General features: G+C 41.5%; 1 protein-coding gene across 6 annotated transcripts in view; it reads right to left on the reverse strand.

Moving 5' to 3' along the window:
• GRHL2 (grainyhead like transcription factor 2) overlaps positions 1-25,233 on the reverse strand; it is a 196,607-nt gene that overhangs the window by 41,008 nt on the left and 130,366 nt on the right. For all 6 annotated transcript variants that reach the window (XR_002343689.1, XM_005662935.3, XM_021090600.1 and 3 more), the window contains exons 9-12: positions 20,975-21,133; positions 13,034-13,121; positions 12,468-12,607; positions 7,679-7,710 (exon numbers count right to left, since the gene is read on the reverse strand). Coding sequence is in view for 5 of the 6 variants with exons in the window: in XM_005662935.3 (XP_005662992.2) it covers positions 7,679-7,710; positions 12,468-12,607; positions 13,034-13,121; positions 20,975-21,133 (419 nt within the window). In the remaining variant the exon portion in view is untranslated. The remainder of the gene's footprint in view (positions 1-7,678; positions 7,711-12,467; positions 12,608-13,033; positions 13,122-20,974; positions 21,134-25,233) is intronic.

Below are 25,233 nucleotides of genomic sequence, written 5' to 3' on the forward strand. Positions count from 1 at the left end.
TAGCAAGTAACTAGGTCAGTAAGCCCCAGAAGGCTCCTCTGAAGAGGAAATACAGGAGGATGGTTTTAAGAGGAACTGAAGTTTCTCAGATGTCTGTCGTAGCTCGTGGCAAACCAAGCAATGTTCCAGCAAAGAACAACAACGTGACAGTACATACACCTATGTTGTCATCTTACTGAGGGTACTGGCGCCTACGGTTGAGTCAGCCAGAGTGGAGAGGCTGGGATCTCAGAGGAGTAAACTGCAGAGAGGTGAGCTGAGAGTCCGTGAGCACTTTGATCTGGAAGTGATGCCCCTTCTCAACGGGAAGTGGAGGGTGGTAGATCCAGCGGAGGCACGTACCAAGAGGTTTGCATATTTGGCGATCTCGCGATGACAAGAGACACAGAAATTAGTGTTTAGGGCCGCTGAGGGATTCAGGACTGATGGGAAAATGTCCATCAAGTCGATAAGCACAGAGAAGTGAGCCAGACCCTGCTGTGTTTCCTTCCCAGTATTTGCCAAGCTTTTCAGCAGCTCAGGACAAGAGACTAAGAAGTGAGCAGAAAGCCCTTGACGAGCATAACTGGTACTAATAGAAGAAGCTGATGAAAAGCTGCTACTCTGAGAGATGGGAAACAGGATTTATTTTCATTTCCTTATGTATATTTTTAAAATCTCTTGTATATTTGATGCAGATTTGAGTATTACGGGGTGGATTTTTTTAACTGCAATCTCTACAGTAAAAATAAAAACATAGCCATTGAAAAAGGGGGTGGGCTTCTTATAATGGCATATAAATCAACAATTATCTTGAAATAAAAGGATTAATTAAAAACAGTTTTGATATGAGAGGCAACATGGTGGCAGTCACTTATGTAACTATTTCTAATGTAAGAATCAATACTTGTGGCTTAGGATAGAATTTCTGAAGACAGTCCCACATACACAGATTTAAAAGTGTTGTATCTCAACTTTGAAGATGGTAGAGAAGAATTGCCTTGACTAAACAGCACGAGATAAAAAGTAATTTTAGTTTTGAAATACTGATGTCATGAATTGTGAAGAGTTTGAATAAAACTTTCATAAATGTCATATTTTAGACCATTATTTCTAAAATACATATGTTATGCTTTAAAGGTATGTTAAAGCAATTAACAAAGTAAATATCAAGAGATCATTGAACTTTTGGCTGTATTCATAAATGTCTACCTATTCAAATCTGCCCAAAAGCTTTAATTTATATCTTCATTCTTCTCCGTGGGAAACTGGGGAAATTGCCTTATATTTAAAATCACCTAATAGCCCACCATACCTTACATCTCATGGTTTCCATAGCATCCCTGAGAACCTCATCAAAGAAAAGTGCTTAGTTCTCCAGGAAATTGTTCCTTTCAGAAAATAGGGCAGGATTCTAGAAAAACTTCATTTTGTGCTAATGAACACGGGTGATGACTTCTTAGGTTTAATATCCTGTTGATTAAGTGTAAAGCCCTTCCTTTTTCCCTAAAACAGCCATTCATGAATCCCTGGTTAAGACCTCAACTCTACAGAGTGTTCTTGTTGTCTGACATGTTCTTGCTGTTCTTTTCATCTTCCTTTCTTCCATTTCTTTTTTTGTCTTTTTGCCCCCACCCCGCCCCCGACCCCGAAACATATGGAGTTTCCCAGACTAGGGGTTGAATGGGAGCTGTAGCCACTGGCCTATACCACAAACACAGCAACACAGGATTCCAGCCACATCTGTGACCTACACCACAGCTTATAGCAATGCCGGACCCTTAACCCACTAAGCAAGGTCAGGGATCGAACCCATGTCCTCATAGATGCTAGTCAGGTTCATTAACAGCTGAGCCATGATGAGAACTCCTCTTTCCATTTATTCAGAGCGTGAAAAGGAACCTGAACAATAAAAATAGCTATGTTTTTAGAAAGCACCTTCTATTTTCATTATTTTTTACATCCTAATGCTTCTAATAACTCTATCAGGTAGGTATTAACATGTGCTATTTTTAGATGAGGAAACTGAGAAAATCCAAAAAGTTGTCTTAAGTTACAAAATTGTAAGGTCAAGGCAAGACTCAAACCACTAGCTCTAGAGCAGTGGTTCTCAAACACTGCGGTGCATTAGAATCACCCAGGGCCTTTTAGAAAGTCCCCATGCCTGAGCTGTACCCCACCACCAATGAAATCAAAATCCCTGGGGGCAGTGCCTCTACATGAGTATTTTTAACTTCCCAGGTTGATTCTGATACACAGCAAGAGACCTGCTGCAAAGAGCTGGTGTCCAAAAGTCTCTGTATCTAACTGTTGTAGTCCTGCCCAAGAAACACGCTTGCATGGGGTCCCCAAATTCAGCATCCTAAGTCACCCCAAGTACTTATCTTTAGACAGGGGGGCAGAAACAAACAGGTGTTCCTCTTTATGTTAGTTTAAGCACTTAGCCGATGATGGCTCCCCATCCTACCTCATCTGAATTTTCTCTAGTTTCTCTCTTTAAGTGCCCTCAGGTTTGCTGGCACTTCAGGCCAAAAAGCTCTCCTCCTTGTGACCAAGTCTGTGTCTGGCCACCACTCTGGCTTTGGAGTTGCTGGGAGAGGGCTCTGATATGCTGGGCAGACTGTCTCCTCCAGCTGGCGGCTGTGTGAACGAGCTCTCCAACACTCAGTGAGATGCTTTAAGATGCACTGATTATACCTGGCAGGAGAGCGAGCTAACCAGACAGTCCTGATCTGATGAAGGCTATGCAAATGCCAGGGAAGGTGGCACTCCTCTGGGCTGGGGGAACTGACCCCTTCTGCCAGGTACTCTCATCTGGGCTTGTCCCAAGCTGGGTCCTACACTCCAAAGTCCTACATTCCTACACTTTATCAAGGCCAGAGAGCCATCCCGCTGAGGGCCTATCACTCAGTATCACCTTGGCAGCTGCAGACCAAGAACTAAGAGGGGGGTTAGGGATAGGGCGTGATGGCTAAAGGTAGGTGATAGGAGCGCAGCTAGACCCAAGTTCAAATCCCATCTCTCTCACTTACTAGTTGTGTGGTTTGAAACAAGTCTCTTGGTCTCTTCAAGTTTCAGTTTCCTCATTGTAAAGTGGAGGAAATTACAGTGTCTTCCCTATGGGAATTTTGGAAGAATCCAATAAAATAATACATATAAAGCATTAGTATAGTGCCTAGCCAAGGCATCCAGGGATGTTAATTAATACTTTTACATATAATGATAGCCAAGTACTTACTGTGTATTGACACTGAAGCTCCAGGGCCGCCCATATTACTCAATCAAACTCTAATTAGAAGATGTGTTAAGAGTAAGAGACTTGGGCCTCAGGCTTCAGGCTTATGCAATAAAAGAAGATAATTGTTACAGACAGGCCAAGCTAAGAATTAGAAGTAGGTCAGCTGGCTCCCTAAATGTCTCCGGCTTGTAAGGAAGGACAGTTAGGCTGAGGTAGATCCTCGAGCATGGCCTGCACATGCAGGAGTGTTCAGGCCCCAGGCCTTTCTCCGTCATAATGCTCAATTTTCTCATGAGAGATCTTACAGATGGTCTTATGTAAAATCCTCATTTTATAATGGAGGAAAGTGAAGTCCAGAGGTCAGGGAGGCGGTCCCAGCCTTCACGCTGGTGAGCAGCAGCCCAGGAGCAGAATATGGACTCCCTCAGCCCAGTTAATGTTCTTTCCATGGCGCCACCCTGTCCCTTGTAAAGTATGTGAATAACAGATTAGAGCTGATAGTGCTAATCACTTCTGTTCCTTCCCGCCACTGGAATATACTACTTCTGTGCTGAGATTAAAAAGAACAACCTAATTAGATATTTAGAAAATCAAGATCTTAGAATTCAGAGGTCAGATCCTAGATGAGCTTCTGCCTGGAAGCAACTAGGGAATTATTAGGTTCTTTTGAGAGTCTCTGTCCTTTAGGACAGGGGGTGACACACTTTTTCTGGAAAGTAAACATTTAGGTTATAACTGAGTTTCTGTACTCAGTTCTGTTGTAGCACCAAGGAGGCCAGAGACAAGACACAAGGAATTAATGTGGCTGTGCCCCAATTAAACTTTATTTATGAGATCTGAATCTCATAATTTTCAAGTGTCATGGAACATTATTCTTTTGGATGTTTTCAACCATTTAAAAATGCTCATAGTACAAAAAGAAGTAATGGGTCTTTTTTTTTTTTTTTGGCCACGCCTACAGCATGTGGAAGTTCCTGGATCAGGAATCAAACCTGCACCACAGCAGTGACTCAAGCTGCTGCAGTGACAGCACCAGGTTCTTAGCCCACTGAGCCACAAAGACTCCTGTTGGGCCTTGATTTGGTCTTTAGGCTACAGTTTGCCAAGCTTTGCTCTAGGAAATGGGCTTGGGAATATCTGGCCCACTTATTTCACTTTGAACTATTTTACAAGTAAATATGTTAAGTGCATAATTAGGGAAGTCCTGGTTTGACTATAGTTTGAAAAAAATGATCTAGAGATTTTAGTTATACATATGTAATTAAGGCAAACCAAGATTTTGGCTGTACATACGCAACATAATATACATGAAAAGTGCAGAGGAAAAAATGTTGACAGAGAAGTAAGATGTGAGGTTCACATACTCCCATAAATACATTGAAAATCCATCTATATATGGAACTGTTCTCACAGAAAATTAGCTGAATGCTGACATAAGAACCCAGGATTCTGATAGAGCAAGAAAAACACGAAGCTGCATAGTTCAGGGACCAGTAACTGTCAAAGATGACACAAATAGACAGAAAGATACACCATGCTCCTGGACTGGAAGAATCGATATTGTCAAAATGACTATACTACCCAAGGCAATCTATAGATTCAATGCAATCACTATCAAATTACCAAGGACATTCTTCATAGAACCAGAATAGAACATTTTAAAATTTGTGTGGAAACATAAAAGATCCCCAAAGCCAAAGCAATACTGAAAAAGAAAAACAGAAATGGAGGAATCAGGCTCCCTGACTTCAGACAATATTAGAAAGCTATGGTTATCAAAACAATATGGTACTGGCACAAAAACAGAAATATAGGTCAATGGAACAGGATAGAAAGCCCAGAAATAAACCTGAGCACCTATGGTCAACTAATCTATGACAATGGAGGCAAGTGGAAGAAAGATAGTCTCCTCAACAAGCGGTGCTGGGAAAATTGGCAAGCTACATGTAAAAGAATGAAATTAGAACACTCTCTAAAACCATACACAAAAATTAACTCAAAACGGATTAAAGACCTAAACAAGGCCAGATACTATAAAACTCCTAGAGGAAAACATAGGCAGAATGCTCTTTGACCTAAATCACAACATCTTGTTTGATCCACCTCCTAGAATAGTGACAATAAGAACAAAAATAAAATTAAACTCAGAAGCTTTTGCATAGCAAAGGAAATCATTAAAAAAAAAAAAAAAAGACAACACACAGAATGGGAGAAAATCTTTGCAAACAATGTAGGAGACAAAGGCCTAATCTCCAAAATCTATAAACAACTCATATGACTCAAAAACAAACAAACAACCCCATTGAAAAATGGGCAGAAGACCTAAATAGACATTTCTCTGAAGAAGACATATGGATGGCAAACAGGCACATGAAAAAATGCCCAACATCACTAATTGTTAGAGAAATGCAAATCAAAACTACCATGAGGTATCACCTCACACAGATCAGAATGCCATCATTAACAAGTCACCAAATAACAAATGCTGGAGCGGGTGGGGAGAAGAGGGTACCCTCCTTCACTGTTGATGGGAATGTAAATTGGTACAATTTACACTATAGAAAACAATATGGAAGTACCTCAGAAAACTAAATATAAAACTACCACATGATCCAGCAATCCCACTTCTGTGTGTATATCCAGACAAAACTTTCATCAAAAAAGATGTATGTACCTGTATGTTCATCACAGCACTATTCACAATAGCTAAGACATAGAAACAACCTAAATGTTCATCAACAGATAAACAGATTAAGAGGATGTGGTACATATACACAATGGACTATTATTCAGCCATAAAAAAGACAAAACAGTGCCATTTGCAGCAACATGGATGGAACTAGAGACTCTCATACTAAGTGAATAAGTCAAAAAGAGAAAGACAAACACCGTATGATATTGCTTATATGTGGAATCTAAAATAGGGCACAAATGAACCTATCTACAAAACAGAAATGGATCATGGACCTGAAGGGCAGACTTGTGTCTGCCAGGGGGGAAGGGGGAAGAGAGGGGGCTAATGGGGAGTTTGTGGTTGGTAGATGCAGATTGTTACATTTGGAATGGATGGGTGATGGGGTCCTGCTGTACAACACAGGAAACTGTACCTGTCTCTAGTAAGAACCTGATGGAAAATGGGGGGAAAAATGGTTGTGTATGGGTGGCTGGGTCACTTTGCTGGACAGCAGAAACTGAAGGAACACCGTAAATCAACTATACTTTAATAAAAATTTTAAAAATTTACAGAAAAAAAGAAAAATGAATGGAGAGTTCTAGATTGCGGTAAGAGAAAAACAACATCCAGGTCATAAGAAGAAATTATTCTAATACAACGTCCCATTTATGTGGTTCAGAACATGTTTATTTCTGAGAGCCAATTTTAAGGAGACTATGAGAAAATTGGGTGGCATCCCTGGAGGGGGAATTGAGATGCTGGAAGGTAAATCTATGCTTGAATGAGGAGCAAAGGGGGAGATTTATCCAGAAAGCAAAACTGGAGCCCACGGGTAGAAGCTGAAAGAAGGCAGTCATCAGTTCAACAAACTTTCTAGAGCTGGAATTATCCAACAGTGTAATGAGCTATCTCACGTAGTGAGAATATGGAGAGTATTCCCATCGCTTGAGAACATTCAAGTAGAAGCTGGCTGACCACCTATCAAGGACGAGGTATACTATGTTGCATTACCTAAGGGACAGAGTCAGCTAAATGACCTTGAAAGTTCCTCTTTGGCTGTAAAATTCTAGGAGTCCACACAATGAGTTAATGGACAGAAAGGCAGTCTGCAGAGACTCAATGTGAAGACACTGGGAGCCTTCAGTGCCCCAGGTAAACCCTCTTTTACCTATAGTCCTAAGGACAGTGACAAGGTTCTCAGCCTTCCCAGCTCCCATTCAAACCAGCCTCACCACTAGCCTACCCAGCTCCCTTTGCAGAGGGAGGGCTTCGGGAGGTTTGCGCGGGTGGCCCAGACAGGCACTAAAAGTAGGACAGGGGGTCTCCTTGGCTCCTGCCTCAAGCCCAGCTCGATCTTGTTTGGGGGCCAAAGATTTCAGTAATGGGATTATCAGTGAAAGAGTGGAACCAAAGAGCTCTATCATTTGGAAAAATAGCTGTTCATTGTGGGATGGATATCCTATAAAATTGGATTGTGATGATCATTGCACAACTACAAATGTAATAAATGCATTGAGTAATAAAAAAAGAAAAAAAAAGAAAAATAGCTGTTCAAAGGCAGGTTGTGGGCAGCAAAGAGGGGCAAAGAGAGACACGGAAGGAGGATGGTACTCCCCAGCCTTCTCCCAGCCAATCCCAAGTCAAGTCTGCCTGAGCTCTGGGTCCAGAGCTGAGGGGACATCCCCCCATCCCCCAACCCCACCCACGCTGCCCCCTCAACTTGGGAACCCACTTCTTCCAACGTGAACTGACTCTGAGCATTTAAGCGGAGGGCCCAAGGGGCTTACCCTTCTCGTTCATCGTCCGTGTTGTAGTAGACCTGTGGAACAAAACAGAAGGCCCACTGCAGGTCAGACAGGAGAAAGGAAAATACATTACGCGAAGCACAGGCTTTCCTAAAGCGTTACGCTGCCTCTTACAAAAGACAGAAGACAGATCTGTTTAACGATGCTGTGTGTGTGTGTGTGTATCTAAGGAAATAGAAATTTAACCTCTTCACAGTCTCCCTAGGGTTAACTCTGAGATTATAAGGAAGTAAAATTGGAACTCTGATTATTTCTAGCTCAAGTCAGTCTGATCAGATTACCTATAGCCCTCAGCCAAAGCTTGCTTTTGACATTAAGGAAATACTTTGGCAAGATCTAAAAAGAACTGTTTAGAAAGGCTATAGAGCAGGGCCCGTGAGTAACCACCCCCACCGGTCCACAGGTGAGCTGACCAGTGTGCTTGGGTGCCGGAGAGGAGCAGGAGGGTTCCACAGCAGTAACCGCAGGCCTCTGTTTATTCCCCAAGGGGAGCTGGGTTACCCTGACAACTCACAACCCACAAAAATTTAGGTGTCAATGTCTTCAGGCTAGGAAAGTGCATTTAGCTCTAGGAGGTGTTCTGGGCAGAAGGAAAAGAGACTTTTTCAGGAGGTCAGCCCAGCAGGCGGCAGAAGCAGATTTGAAGACCAGAGATGAAGTATCCTTGTTTTATGCAGCTCTGGAAATCCAGAGATCTGCTACGTAGGGCAAGTCCTCCCGGCCTAATTATTTGTGCAAATTAATTGTGGGCCTTTCCTGGGCTTTAACCATGTGTTTCAGGACCATTTTTTTTTTTTTTTTGTCTGGGTGAAGCAAGAACAAGACTCAAGTTTGTATCCAACACACTGACATCAGGCGTTGCCTCTGGTTCTTTTTGTCACTGTTCCTGCCCCAGCCACCTGGGAGAGAAAGACGGCTGTACCTTGACTGACACCCTCTGTGCAAGCTTCTTCAAAGGCTCCTGGCAGGTCCTGGGCTGCTGCCAAGCCCCAAACTCGGTTATATAACAAAGCTGGCGACCTGGAACTCTTTGGGAATGAGTCACTGTAGTCATGAGCTCGGATTTCTACCAGGAACTTTTTCCTCTTAAACTCTTTAATGTCTATTGTTGTATTGTACAGTGAGTTTCTTCTTAAACAGAAAACAATGAAGGTAAGACGTTTCCTCCACAGCCTCCCAAGTTTCAGTGGAGCATCAGGGCATCTGTCATTGGGATGTACTAGCAATGGGACCAACTGTTTAAATGTGCATGGAGCGACCCACAGAGCGAGGGAGCCTGGGCCATAGCACCAGACACACAACTGGATGTGGGGGAAATTTCCTGATGTTGGCCTGTTTTGTGCTGGTTTCTTTCAAGGTGGCATGATGCATCTGCCCAGCCTGAGTGTACACAGGGCCATGGAGAGCTCTCTGCAAAGGTGACTGGTGACCCAAACCTGGAAGTAGCCTTCTCTTAAGCATCTTCCTGGCCTGCTGAGCGGCCTCAACACTGTCCCTCTCACTTGGCACTGTCTTTTCTCCTCCTGACACTAAAGGACCCACTGTTTCTTCCCAATCTGCTGTAGGGCTTATGGCACAAATTCACTTTTTTTTTTCTTTTTCTTCAAATTCACTTTTTAAACAGTGTTCCTCTCAAACTTTAGAGTGCCTAAAAACTATTTGGTGGCCTCGTCATCAGTGCAAATTCCCAGAACCCCCTTCACAGATTTTAGTTTGAAAGCCCTGGAATGGAACTGGGACACGTGAATTCTTTTTTTTTTTTTTGTCTTTTTAGGGCCACACCCATGGCATATGGAGGTTCCCAGGCTAGGGGTCTGATCAGAGCTGTAGAGCTCCGGCCTACACCAGAGCCACAGCAACACCAGATCCAAGCCACATCTGTAACCTACAGCACAGCTCACGGCAACGCCAGATCCTTAACCCACTGAGCGAGGCAGGGAATCGAACCCGCAATCTCATGGTTCCTAGTCGGATCCACTTCCACAGAGCCGCAACGGGAACTCTGGGAATGTGAATTCTCATCAAGAACACCTGCGCTTCAGGGGAGCAGGTTCACAAGCCACAGGTGAGGACACCATTCTTGAAGATGTGAGGGAGGAGTGTGTCCTCCTTGGGTTTGGGTGCCCTGAGGAAGACTGATGCCTGCAAAATACCCGGGATGCGGAAGGCTGCTGCCTCTGCATCCCTCAGTTTCTCCCCAGTTCCCCTCATCGCTTCTTCCCAAAGGCATTCCTGACAAAAGCCACAGTGAAGATCAGGGCTTTTGTGGGGGAGGGGGGCGAGGGAGGCTGAGGAACTCCCTAGTGTCAGCACGTTAGGTTAATGCCCTCATAGGAGTTTTTGACAACCATCTGACAACTATTTAAATCCATAGGCGAATCAATGAGATAATGCCAGAGCAGGGGACCCGTGGGCTGACAGGAAACGTACCGCTCCCCAGCCCATGTCTTTGGGAGACCACAGCTGAGGTGACTTCAGCATGGCTCAGGTGCTCACTGACCATGAAAGCAGGATAGCTACTGGGGCTGCAGTGGTGCAGGGCTGCCGCGTGGCTGACTTGGCCAGGCTCACACCTGTAGTGGTCACTGAGCTGTGCCCTGCCACCTGCCTTCTGCCCCCATGGCCCCTGCTCTCTTGCAGTGAAACTGGCCTGGCTTGTGACCTGCTGCTGCTGACTTTTGTTTTGCAGGTCAACGCCAGCCAAGCCCTGTCCTGTGCCCAATTGTAAACCACAGCACTGCCCCATTCTGTCCTGCCTCTGGACCCATCTCCCAAGGCTCCTAGCTCTTCCAAGAAAAGGCAGCCTTAAGTCCAAGCCAATCACCCAAGGCATTCCTTTCCTTGGGCCAAGCAACTGGATCAACTACAGGATGTTCACACATCATTCTGGAAACAGAAGAGTGTGTTCCTTTGTTTCCTAGAGCTCAGGCAGGCTCCCTCACTGACCCCCTTAACTCTGACTCCAAGGCCAGAGGGGAAGCCTGAGGCGCTGCAAGGATGGACCCCAGGCAGCAGAACTTAACTTCACTGATGCCCTGGGGGACGCTGATTGGACTGCTTTGCAAACTGCTGAAACCAACAAACTGTAAAGTTCCGTCTGATTCAGCCACAGGCTAGGAGCCCAGCTCAGGACATGAAGAGGCCAAGTGAGGCCAGAGGACTGACGGTCAGGAGTGGTCAGATTTGGTCACCTTTCCTTCTAAGATTCATTTACAGCTTTGTGTATTTCAGAGAAATCTTGCCAAGGAACAGGTCAGGCTGTCAGCTTGGACATGGGCTGAAGCCAGAATCACGACAGAAAACAATAGGAACAATTTAACTCCATTATCCCCTCTCTCGGAAGGCGTGGACAGTCAGCTTCAAAAAGTCCCCATGAGCAAAGACTGTGAATACACAAATCACCACTATGTTCTCGGGAATGTAAAAAAATACATCAATAAAACTAGGTGCTGGCACTCATATCCTAATAAATCATAACATACGTCCTTTTCCTCTTTGTGTCCTTTTCCTATCAAACAAGTAAGACAAGATGGGAATGTTACATTTTGGTGGAATGCACGTTAAAATAAAAAACCATGGGTATTTTGTTACCATATTGTGTCAAGAACAGCAACCAAAAAGCCCTGGTTTTACCACTGCTTTGTTTCATACATATAATAAAATGACATGGAGGACAAAACAGTCCCAAGAAAAAGTTAAGACAGTAATGAGTTCTCCTCCTGGACTAAGGTCAATTTCAATGATTGTCTGAACACTTAGAATGGAATGTGTCAGTATGCACCTCTTTCCAGAAACAGACCTTTTCTCAGAGGACTCCAAGTTTGAAAGAAAACTAATCAACACACAAGTCACTAAACCCAAGTGGTTTGGTGAAAGACGATTCTAATTCTAAGGGAGTAATTTTTTCACACAATTTTAACTTATCACATAAAATCAATAATACTAAAAATATTACCCAAAAAATCATCCATCTCATAGCTCTACTCGTCAAGTATCACCATTTTTCTTGTTCAGATTCTGGGATGAATTTGGAATCATGATACAGACAGAAATAGATAGTCTACATTTTTCCTCACAGAACATTATCCTAACTAGTTCCTGTATTGCTACATAGTTTTCATAATTATATTTTATTGGCTGCATAGTATTTCATCAACTTGAGTTACCATAATGAGGTAATTATTGGACGTTTATGTCATTATAATATTACCTCTATAATTTCACTTGTAGATATACCTAGAACATGGGAATTATTTTTTTTAAATATTTCTTATTGTCTACAATCTTATTTTTCTTTTGGCATAAAATAATTTTCCTATCCAACGGTGACTGTTAATTTACTAAGGGAAAATTTGCTAATAGAGTTTCATTTATTCAAAGAATTTTTTGTCCTCTTGTGCAACCTTCTAAAGTTACAGGTGCAGTTCAATTTCCTACCATTAGATGGAGCTCCACTGCATCAGGCTGATCCCACATGACAAAACAAAAACACAAAATTTCTCTTGCAGATTATCAGCCTTCTTACTTTCTTTTTCTTTCATGGCTTTGTCAACACCACTGGTAGCAACTCACTCTCTGCTCCCCTTAGGAAGTCGGTTTCCTCTGCTGAGACATTCCTTTTTACAAAATTCCACTTTCTGCGGGGAATGACTGACTTTTTGTCAAATGCCTAATTTTTAAGATTAACAGTGGCTGAAGTGATGCTATCGTAAGGCTCTACCAGCCCTGAGGATGGACAGCAGGCAGTTGGATGTTAGCAGGTGGTCCATACCTGTCCTGTCCTCTGCAGGTTCGCGAAGTGAACATCGGGTATGAAGAGGACGGGCTGGGAGTGCAGGTCAGGCATCGTTTTGAAGTAAGTGATATCACTCTTCTTCTGTAACGGTATCGCGGCCAACTTCCCATCAGAGGCTGGACACAGTCACAAAACCCATCAATTTTAGAGGGTTATGAATAACTAAGAATTCTGACCTGCTTTTGTCTTAGCTAAAATTTGTGGTTATCTCCTATGAAGTTTCCCCAATGCCACACATGTGTATATGCTTCAAAAGCCTCCCCTCTCCCATCACCAAACCAACGTGGAACTGGAGTGAGCCTTCCTGAGGGGGAGCCCCAGTCCCCTGATGCCCTCCTGTCCCTCTCTGTGCCCTAGAATGCTGTGATCATGTGATTCTATCTGCTTTTCATAGGAACAGTTCACCCTGTCTCCACTGCTAGGGAAAAGCAAGCCACCCCTAACATAAGCATGCTTTACCTGCAACCCATGTCTTTCTACATGTTCCCCAGTGGATGTGGCCCAGCCAAAGCCCACCCCCTACCCCCTTCAGCCACACTCACAGTTGTTGCACTGAGTTTGTGAGGCTTGGCCTTTCCCCTTCTTCCTGTTCTGCTTCCTCTCTTCATCTCGGATTTTTCTTTCTGCTCCCTGAAAGGGAAAAACAAATGCAAACAACGACAAGCATGTTACCAGAGACTGTCTGCACACAAGCCACAGGGATAAGAGACAAAAACCAGGAGGAGAGTGGGTAGCCCCATTTCTAGCCCTCTGGTGAGACCAGGCGTCGGCTCTGAAGGCTCAGACCGCCCCTAGGTCTACGGTACATTGTTGACCTCCAAGGGATCCCATTTTTCCCACAATTCCCTCTTTTGACACTTGCCTACTTAACTTCAATTTTGAATTCCTACAGAAAAAAACGGACCCAGTTCCCCTATCCTAGAGAAGTGGGTTAAGTAAATTTAGTGGTTATAATAAAATGTCATAGGATAAAACACTGGCCAATTAACATTCCTGGGCATGGGGGGGGGTATTAAGAAGGGGCATCAACGTTGAGTGCCAATTCCCTACAAAACCTTTCCTTTGCTCAATGCCATGGGACTTTTAAAAATCATCAGAGTGGTGGAAATGAGGGAGGACTGAGTAAACTACACAGGACATGAGATCATTTGGTACATACAAATGGGATGTTGGGTTTTGTTTCAAGATGTTCATATGCTCTTGGAGATGGTGCTCATTCACCCAGCAGAAAAGAGTTCTGGGAGTTCCCGTTGTGGTGCAATGGAAACAAATCCAACTAGGAACCATGAGGTTGCAGGTTCGATCCCTGGGCTCACTCAGTGGGTTAAGAATCCAGTGTTGCCATGAGCTGTGGTGTAGGTCTACAGACATGGCTCGGATCTGGTGTTGCTATGACTGTGGTGTAGGCCGGCAGCTATAGCTCCTGATTAGACCCCTAGCCTGGGAGCTTCCATATGCCACCAGTACAGCCATAAAAGGATGAAAAAACAAAACAAAACAAAACAGAGTTCTGTCCATTCACCTCCTTTTCATTTTTTTATCCCTTGGAATCTGACCTTTTCATTGGCTTCTCTTGCCCAAACCATCCGACCTAACCAGTTGAGCATCACCTTACGTCTCTTGCCTTCTTGGCCTTCAGTGATTCTTTTTTATCCTCTTCTCTTTCTGGTCACTCTTCTCTGTCAGCTTTGCTACCTCATTTGCCTCTTTTCATTCCCCAAATACAGACATTCCAACACAGTTTCCTTTTCCTTTCCCTGTCTTCCTTCTTGCTGCAGAAGAATTCATCGATACTCATGTTTCCATGACACTCTCAAGAAGTGACATCCAGAAAGACACCCTCAACCTAAACGCCCCTAGATTTCAGATCTGCATTTACAGTTCCTGCCCTTTGTGGCCATATATTTAATGAATATTAAAATATGAGAAAAGAAAAAGGGAGTTCCCAATGTGGCTCAGTGGCAATGAACCTGATGAGCATCCATGAGGACACAGGTTTGACCCATGGCCTTGCTCAGTGGGTTAAAGATCCGGTGTTGCTCTGAGCTGTGATGTAGGTCACAGATGCAGCATGGATCCCACATTGCTGTGGCTGTGGTGCAGGCCACTGGCTACATCGATGATTCAACCCCAGGCCTGGGAACCTCCATATGCCACGGGTACAGCCCTAAAAAGCAAAAAAATTAAAAAACAAAGTACAGACTGATCAGCAACCTCTGCCACTAGAAACTGCCCCCAAGTTATCACACTCAAAAGAGAGAGATTTGCAAGTATACAATTTAATCCTTCTATTAAACACACACACAAACCAATTAAAAAGCAAATGACAAATTGATGAAAATACTAGCAATAAAATATCATAAGTATAAATCATTAAAATATAAATAATTCAAATTTTGAAAAACTAACATACGAAAAAAAAATGGACAAGAGTCACGAAATGAGCAATTCATAGAAAAGGATACTCAAATGGTTTGAAATAAAACACTGAAATATATTTTTTGCTTATCAAATTGGCTTTTTGAAAAAAGCAGCTTCCCAATTCTGGCCAAAGTAAGGCCACAACACGATGGGGATTTATGGTCAGTGAGGGCCTCATAAAGGACATGGCTTTAGAGCTATTTCCTAAAAAAATCAGTGGTTACAGCTAATACCTATGTGGTACTTATTCTGTGTGAGATGAGTTCTAACTAAGGGCTTTACATAGGTAAGATTTGGACAGTTATAATATTTTCATTAGGTATTTTAAATATACATTTTTAAGTTAAAAAAAATTCTTACTACCAAAGGGAGTAATTATTTTACCGTACATCACGTCTAAGTTTTGAATTGTCCCTGATATTTATAAACCTTGGAAATTCATAGTAAAAGAGGGTAAAATTTAGAAATACTTCCTTTAGAAGTCTCTTCAAGACATACTAGAGTTTTGTAAAGGGTTTTTTTGTTTTGTTTTGTTTTGGTCTAGATAACATAGTATTTTTAGAAAATAAAGTGTTAAATGCACAGATGTTACCTTGTTCAAATGGGTTTGAAATATAAGCAAACGCCTATTATTCCTTTTTTTGCTATATTGATGTAAGACATTTTTCTCCATATTTGAAGTCTGTACAATGCAGTATTTAATGTAAGCAGAAATGTGGAAATTTACCTACATAAATTACAGGTTACCCAAGTTGTGCCCCCAGGTATGCCAAGTAATTTACTTCTAAATTAGCCTTTTGTTTTGTACTATTTTTATGAGGAAAAGGTCTAGAATTAATCTATTTCAAGATTTATATATGTTCAATGTCAATTTAAGGAAATAAATTCACTTGCTTATTATTATTTTACAGGTATTCTTTGATATGCAGGACCTAAAGGGTTAAAATAAAACATAGAGTAACTCTCCATAGAGTTTATTTAGCCTTGGTGCCCCATCTGTGTAAGAAATTTCCTGCCCCAAATACCCAGATGTCAGCACAACAAAATAATTCTGATAGTATCCAAACTTAGGAGAACCACAGTTCTCATTTCCAAAGTAAATCTTTGACCCAAGGCAGCTTTGAGACATTCAGTTAAGATACAGAAAATGTCCTTGAACATGACCTTCTGAGAATTCCTTTCTTTCCTTTATTTGTGGCCCAAGCTTCTTGAAAATGTTCTTTCCACTCTTATTAAGGTGCAAAGAAGTTGAGTTCTTCCCAAAGAGAATAATTTGCTACAAATATCAAATTTATCATTTGCAGGTAATTTCCCCCACCTATATGCTCCCTATGGAGGGTTAAATTTGGAAGATATGCCTGAGGATTATTTCTGATTATCTTGTGATCACTCCTGCCACCTCTTGAGAGGTGATGGCTATTTTTGTTTTTTTATTTGACACAAATTGTGTCTCTTAAATTTATCTTAAGAATGTGGCCTCAACCTATTTAAAGTTGACCCAAGTACCAAGAAGTTACCAAAGAGCAGATTCTTTAGCATTTCGTTATCTCCAATAGTCACTGTCTCCAAGATCATTCTAAATAAGAATAAAGAAAAAAAGTTTTTAAAGAGCATATGGCTTTATTCTTGAGTTTTGAACAATATGTTGTGGCTGTTTGTGGTAATACAATTCTTATTTTTTGTGAAAGATAATGGAAGTAATTAATTATGGATGTAAAGATAGAATATAGGTATTGATATAGGTATAGCTATGTAGACAGATCCTGAATGTTTAATGCATAAACACATATCTTTCAATATAAGTATCATAAAATCAAAAAGAAAAGTTAGAGAAGGCAATCTCACAGGTGCATTAATTAAAATCAAGCTGGGGAACTATAAATTGTGCAGAATTCCACCTGTTTAAAATGCTAGACTATAATTGGAAAATTTACAGTTTTAAAATGGAATAGCTCTTAATTCTTTTGCTTTAGAGGATAATTCAAATTGATCATTTGCATTTATGCACCTATTTGAAAAGTGCAAAATAATTTTTTTTTCTTTTTATCTCCCAGGAATGAGTTTTGCCTGGGTTTTGAAATTAGAGCTGCAAATACCATGACTAATTATAGCAAAACATTTGATATTTTAGTTTATCAGGAAAATTAATAGCTGTTAAGGTTAATACATCCGGCTTATCCCATGAGATTTCTTCCTTACGAGTTTCCTGACCCTCAACATCAGGACGTGTAAACTAAACACTACTCACTAGAAACTCCACATCACTAGTTTTATCCCCGCTCATCCTAGGATATAGGTGAACAACAACACAACACTCTCTACACATTCTATATTTTTGTTTTTGATTTTTAGTATTTATTACATCCATAGTCTTGAAAAAAAATTCAATGAGCATCCCTTAAGTCCTCTCTTTCCCACTTTTTCTTTTTCGGGCCACACCTGCAGCATATGGAAGTTCCCAGGCTAGGGGTCGAATCAGAGCTACAGCTGCCGACCTGCAAGGCGGGATCCAAGCCACATCTGCAACCTATGCCACAGCCTATGGCAATACTGGATCCTTAACCCACTGAGCGAGGCCAGGGATTGAACCTGGATCTTCATGGAAACTAGTAGGGTTCTTAACCCCGTGAGTCACAACGGGAACTCCCCTTTCCTACTTTCAATTCCAACTATGACCTAAAAGTAAATGGATTGCCTGGGGCCTGAGTTCCATCCTTCCCTCCCTTTTTCCTTGTTCCTCATCTCACGCCTCACTTCCAAGAAGAGGGAGATGCTACCCTCCCCCTAGGTATTTCTAGAAAAACCTAAAGGAATTCAGATTGTTTAAATGCTCCTCTGCTTGTACCTTAAAAATTCCATGTTGTATGCATTTGAAAGTGCATTCTTAATGTTGAATATGCTGAAATAAAGGTGTAAGAAATCAAACCCGGATTTGCAGCCAGCTCCTCTACTTTTTCACCACGTGACTCTGGCAAGTTAACTTGTGCTCACTGGCAAGTTTCTCATCCACACAACTGTGTCTACGGACTTAACTGGCCTCTGTATCCTGCCTCATGGCCCCTCAGAGGGCTGTGCTGCTCTGATGATGAGCACTGACTGAAATCATCATGAACTGAAAGGCTGTCGAGGTTGCAGAGGTGTTTGCCACTATGCTGCATGTCCCTAAACCCAGGGCAGTTCCAGTTAATGTGTTTCCTTCTCTCTTCTCATGACCATCTCTGCCTTCTGCTCACCGATGCCCACTTCTTCCAACTCTCTATCACTGCTAAGCTACAACTCAGACATGGGAATGGCACGGCAGATCTTTGATACACCTGACTGCAGCACCTTTAAGAGTTCGGGGCAGTTCTGAATTAGCCACAAACCTCTTTTTCCCTGTCCTCTCCTCTCTGCAGTATCTAAGCTGAAGTCATACCCATTTACATCCAGTATACACCTATAAGCAGTTGCCAGCTTCTTCTATTCTTCATATTCTCTCCACCCTCCCCAATTTTTAAATAGTTGAGCCATGTCTACATTGTCTGAACATATCATTTTACCATCACTGTCTCACCCATCATTTAGAATTGGATCTATATGTAAATACATACTGAAAGCTCACCATCATCCTTTTAACAATGTCTTTACAGTCCTATTGTTTCCTAAAGCTTGTTCTTTAGGAACAATAGATTCCCCAAGAAGAAATATTCCGTGAATTTTTGTCTGTGCTGGTTGGTTGGCTGGTGTTTTTGTTTGTCTTTTTTTCTTTTGCTTCTGCCTGTTGTTTTTATACTTGAAAGTCAGCTCGGCTGGATATAAAATCCTTAACTCACATTTTCTTTACTTGATTACTTTAAATATTGTCTTCTGACAAGGGGCTGCTATTGAAAACTTTGATGATAAAATTTTCCTTATAAATGACTTCTTAACCTATTATTTTTCTTAAATTCCCAAAGAATTTTTTTTTTTTTTTTTTTTTTTTTTTTTTTTTTTTTTGCTTTTTAGGGCTGTACCTGTGGCATATGGAAGTTCCCAGGCTAGGGGTCAAATTGGAGCTGGCCACAGCCACAGCCACACCAGAGCTGCATCTGAGACCTACACTGCCGCTCATGGCAATGCCAGATCCTTAAGCCACTGAGGGAGGCCAAGGATCAAACTCATATCCTCATGGATACTAGTCAGGTTCTTTACTAGCCACAAGGGGAACTCCCCCAAAGAATATTTTTAAAGTCCAATAGCTTAACAATTTGATACTGACTATCCCAGGCCAACTTTCCCAAGTGCATGGAAGGCCATTTAAAAATGTATACTTCTTAAGTTTTCCTCATTTACCATTTTTAGCATTTCTTCTGTGCCATTGTTTTTCTTCCTCAGAGATCCATATTATATACCTATTGGATCTTCTTTACTTCTCTTCTTTATCTGTTATTTTCTCGGGTTTCTTTATTTCTTCTGAATTTAAAAATCTTGCTATTTTCCAACTTGTATTTCTCTTAAGAATTACATTATCTTATATTTATTTACTCTTGTGTTACTTGTTGTACAGTCTTTACTTTTGAGATATTTTAATATTTTACTTCGAAATTCTTTCATATCTCTTTTCAAATCATTCTGTTCTCCAAACATCTCATGTCTGCGCTTATCAAACTGTAAATTATGTTGCCCTTCATAATTTCTATGATTTACCTAATTTCACTTAGCTCATTTTGAAATATTAGGCTATAGAGTTCACCTGCCTTGTGGGCATGTCTTTCTGGGATGCATCCCTTTTCTACAGGAAGTCAGTCTGACCTTAATCTCTTTTTTCATGAGACGTTGAATGAAATTCAACTGTTTTTCTTTTCTGTTGATCACTTCTAAGTGAAAGGAGTGGACTAGGATAGTTCTTCCAGCTTCGTGACTCTCATGTCCCTGCTTCAGTTGTGTTCAAAAAGTGATAAAAGAAAAATGTCACGTATTTCCTGAGATCTGTCCATCTGTATCCTTTCTCCTCTTCCTTTTTATTTGGAACTTCTCCTTCCTTTGAACCTTTTTTTTGTTTTGGGTCCAACTCAACTTGGATTCTACTCCCAGCAGTCATTTCCCAGAGTAGGATTTTATCCTAGAAGGCAACTTCAGTTTATAATTCTCCAGAGCTTATGGAGCCCCAAACCCTTCAAAGTTCTGTCCCCTTGCATCCAACTGGTACCCTGGAGTCTGCACTGTCCATCCTGCTCACTCCAGTTTCACACCCCATCCTCAGAGGGCCCACGTTGCTCTCCAGTGCCATGGGTCAATTTGGTGGGTTCCCTGTTCTTTGGTCATCAAGTGGTCCCACTACTTTCCCTCCCAATGTTGACATCACACAGACCTCGAAATTGTTGATGCTTGTTCCCATTCCTATTTGGGATGTGGCAGGGTCTCTTATCACATAATCATGGGATTTTAATTTTGCTATTATAATTGCTCTGTCTCTTATGGATGCTTATGGAGGGATTCAGGAAGATTCAAAAACTAACCTCCTGTTTTTTTGTTTTTGTTTGTTGGGTTTTTTTTTTGGCCATGCCCATGGCATATGGAAGTTCTGCTCATCACAGTAGCGACCAATCCATAGTGGTGACAACACCAATCCTTAACCTGCCAAGTCACCAGGGAACTCCCGCATCTCTGCTTGAAGTATGTTTGCTAATGAACTTATTTTATAGGTGCCATTTCTATTCCAAAAGACTCTAGATGAGACCCCATTTAGCCCACAAAATAATAAAGGTTACATTGACATGTTCTTGGACAGGATCTATCTACCCACTAAGAAATATTAATTGATTATTTCAGTTATCTAAATGAATCAGATGCATAGCACAGTTCAATGTCACAGTTCAATGTCACTACCATTCAAGTAGTGGTAGAATGTTGACTAAAATAAAAAAATACAGTTGACTAGATATCTAATAGGAACTGAGAATGAAATATTACTACTCCCACTGTGATTGCTAAGTGATTATATTGACATCATTAGACAAGAGAAGGTGATAAGGAGGGAATGTCATGAAAAGTATTATCTAATAACAAAAATACCTTTATGACGGTTTGTCATCTTTACTCACTTTGTCACAGAAGACCTTGATCTGGCAATAAGCTCTATGAATGGGTTTATTGCTACGATTATTATAACTGTATGTATCAATCTGAATCATCAAAGGAAGTCCTTTCACCCCTTTTTGGGAGGAGAAATCTGTACTCAGGCAATTCACGGTGATGAAAATCTAAAGGAGGAAAAAAGAAAGGAAGAAGTTCACCATAAAAAAGATCTACTAAAAAAATGCATAAGCCTTAGACTTGAAATCAAAATACTAAACAAACCTATAAGGACAATTGAAGAATATTTGGATTTGCTCAAATAAAAAATTGCTGAACACATATATACAACATGATTAATTATATAATTTATAATTATAGAGTTGTAAAAATTTTTCTTTTACATTTAATCTTGAAACTGACAATTTCAGTTACTTCCCTTAAATTATATCAGCAAAGTCTTGCCTTTTGTCTGTGTGTGTGTGTGTGTGCGTGCGTGCGTGTGTGTGTCTTTTTAGGGCCACACTGCAGCATATGGAATTTCCCAGGCTAGAAGTTGAACCTAAGCTACAGCTGCCAGCCTATGCCACAGCCACAGCAACACCAGATCCTTAACCCACCGAGTGAGGCCAGGGATCAAGCCTTCATCCTCACGGATACTAGTCAGACTCATTTCTGCTGAGCCACGATGAGAACACCAGTCTTGCTTATTTTTAAAACATGTATAAGTTAGCTGGGTAAAACACTGTCTCCTACACAGATGAAACTTGTCACTTCTAATAATTATATCAATTTTTCTATTTCTGACCTGTGGGAGAGAAAAATAAGTAAGTATGAGATTTGAAACAGTCTTATTATTTTTTATTACTGGTAACGAATGTAGTAACTGGCAGAGAATAAGCATTCAGTAAACATCTGATGGATGAGGTCAATGAGTTTACCTAGACAGCCCACTAGATTGGGAGGCAAAAGCCCCAGGTTTTAGTCCCAGCTCTAATAATAACCAGCTAAGAGACCTCAGGCAAGTCACCTGTTGTCTGTGGTTTTCAATTTTCCCTTTAAATCATTTTTAAATCCTTCCCTGCAGAACAGAGTGTAAATAGTAACATACTTTCATGCTCTTGAAAAAGTAAAGGAAGAGCTGGTTAAGGTCAGACATGAAACAGGGGAAGGAAAGGCAGTAAAGATTGCCCAACAGAAGAATGACTAATAATAATTTTTTAGGACTTCCTGTCATGGTGCAGCAGAAATGAATCCAACTAGGAACCATGAGGTTACGAGTTCGATCCCTGGCCTTGCTCAGTGAGTCAAGGATCCAGTGTTGCTGTGCGCTATGGTGTAGGTCACAGATGCGGCTCAGATCCCAACGCTGCTGTGGCTGTGGTGTAGGCCAGCAACTGTAGCTCCAATTAGACCCCTAGGCTGGAAACTTCCATATGCCACGAGTGCAGCCCTAAAAAGCAAAATAATAATAATTTTTTATAAAATATTGGGAGTAAAAATGGCTAAATTTATCCTTTTATATAGTGTGTAGATGTCAATATAGTCCATTTAAAGTTGATTTATCACAGACTACGGCCGTGAGGATAGCATCTAGAGTGATGTGGCAACTACATGAACAGTAAGAGGCAGTCTCTGGGGAGAACCAGGCATACCATATTATATTCTTGGAAATATTTTCTTTTAATACATCATGAATTATTTTTATTTAACAGAAACCTTTAAACTTGCTGCTGGTTTTTTGTTTTTTTTTCTTTTTTACGGCCACATCTACAGGCATATAGAAGGTCCCAGGCTAGGGGTCAAGTCAGAGCTGTAGCTGCCCGTCTATGCTACAGCCACAGCAATGCCAGATCTGAACTACATCTGTGACCCAGGCCACAGCCTGCAGCAACTCCAAATCCTTAACCCACTGAGTGAGGCCAGGGATTGAACTCACATCCTGATAGAGACAGCATCAGGTCCTTAACCTGCTGAACCACAACAGGAACTCCAAAACTTGCTGTTTTAAAATTGTACAGTGACGTATTCTGAAAACCATTTCAACAGATGTAGTATCTTACTCTAGTTTTATTTGGTCCCCTTGAAATGCATATTCACCTTCAAACCCTTCAGCTGAAGCCTTTTATATTGTAGAAACACCACTAAGGATAACCAGGCAGAAGGCAAAGAGCCACTGCCATGAGCTGCATTTTAAAGACCATGGGAATTTTATCATCTAATTCAAGTTCTGTGCCTATAGGTATTTAGGTATTCATATAGCCAGACCTCTTGCTGTTAGTGTTATATCTACATAAAGTCATTTTTTTGTTCTTGAGCTTCTTACTTGGCAATGAGAGACACATTAGCAAAGCCCCACATCAATTTCAGTCAAGGCCAGATGAAACATCACAGTGACATGCTAATTAAACCAGCCTTGTACGTCATGCCACAGACTCTGTCTTCACCAGCCACATCTGAAAACCAGTGCCTCAAGATGCGCTAACCACGAATATGGTCATTTCATTCATTCATTCATCCTATATTCATTCTACAAACATCAAGACAAGCCCACACTAGGTCAAACACAATATTAGCGACTAGGGATACAGAGGAAATCCAGACCCCAACCTCCTGCAGCTGACAGTCCAAGGGAAAGACAGGTGAGTAACCAGCAATGACCAACAGAAAGGCTGTGAGAACACAGAACAGAGCCCTGAACTTGGGGGACACATGAAATACAAAAACCCACACAGCCACTGGGATGAGACCAGGAATTCCATAAATACCTGTGAATTATTTAGGAACAATAAAGACAGAGTAACTATAGATGCAAATGTCAAATGGTTTCGGGGAGCTGAGAGACAAAAGCCCCTCAGAAAGAACATGCCATGCCTGTTTCTCCTACTGGGCTTCCAGGGTAAGAGTAGACTGGAAAATTCTATCTACTGCTCCTGGAGACGCCCTAACTGCAGAGAACATTCACTCATGCCACAGATATTCTTAGTGCCAACCACATCGCTGAGACTCTGCCAGGTACTAGCACAGATGCACCAATTATGGTCCCTGCAATCACAGAAGTTGGAGGCTGGATGGGAAAAACAACATGATGGTATCCTAAAGATTACAACACCTTCATCAAATGCTGATCTTTAGGTCAAAAAAATTAAAGGGTACTTTCTGAGGAACACCTGACTTCTTCTTACTGCTATGGTCATTATGGACAATGGGGTTATCTTGGCCACAATGTATAAATAAACATGGCTTTATATCAGTGAATCAAAAGATCACTCTGGTGAGTGATGTGGCTGATCATATTTGGGGCTGTATATTTCATGCAGAAATGTTCCTTTCAGTGACTGTAATTCACAGGGGCCTCAACCCAGACTGTTTTTTCCTCTCCCTCGTAAAGCCTGCCTAGTCCTGCAGAAGCCAGAAGATGAAAGTGTTGGGTATTTCCTAAGCTATCAGGATTCATGGTTGGCTCATTAATTTATCCATATATCACTCACAGTGGACAAATAGTCAGGCAGGAAGCAATATTAATTCTGGCTTTGTCAGCTCCAAGTCTCGACTAAGAAAACTTCGCTGATAGATCATGTATATATATAAGGGCCACCTGACTAGGACACATCCAGTGAAATTACAAACGCTTACTGGCAATATCCTATAATACACAGATTAAATCCTCCTTGGAGAAGCTATAACAATCAGCCACCCAGAAGACAGCATCTTAAAGGTCAAATGAGCTACAACACACCGGACTCCACCAGAAGACACTTGGGTCCTCTGAATGGAGAAAGGTCCTTAGTAGAAGATCCAGTGGGCTCTCTTTGATTCATGGCATCCTGATTCTACAAAAAGTAAAGAACCCAAGAATCTGCCTTCTCTGCTGCACTGTGTTGCCAGCTCCCAGAGTTATCCTAACAAGCAGGGATTTTATAATAGGGTTGGGATGCTTTCTTCTTGCCTGGCTGTCTGACCCAATAGCAAAGTGCAGTCTAAGTGCCCGATGGTATCAATCACAGCCTCACTGTGCTGCACTTAAAACCCAAATGGTTGAACTTTAACTGCAACTTGGGTTGGGGGGGAAGGCATGGATGAACATTGTCTAAAACCTTGGCTTGTGACTGATAAGCATTCATTTGTTTCATCCTGCAAACCCAACCATGTCCCAGCTCTAGGCACAGCAGGCAAATGTGAGCGCAAATTTCTTGGAAGTTTATCTACGAAGCACTGTTTGTAAATGTCTATTACAGCAACTTAAGGAAAAGAGGTATGCTTTCCCTCACCAAGTGTTCATTCAAAT

Source organism: Sus scrofa, chromosome 4 (assembly GCF_000003025.6).
Source record: "Sus scrofa isolate TJ Tabasco breed Duroc chromosome 4, Sscrofa11.1, whole genome shotgun sequence".
Lineage (NCBI taxonomy): Eukaryota > Metazoa > Chordata > Mammalia > Artiodactyla > Suidae > Sus > Sus scrofa.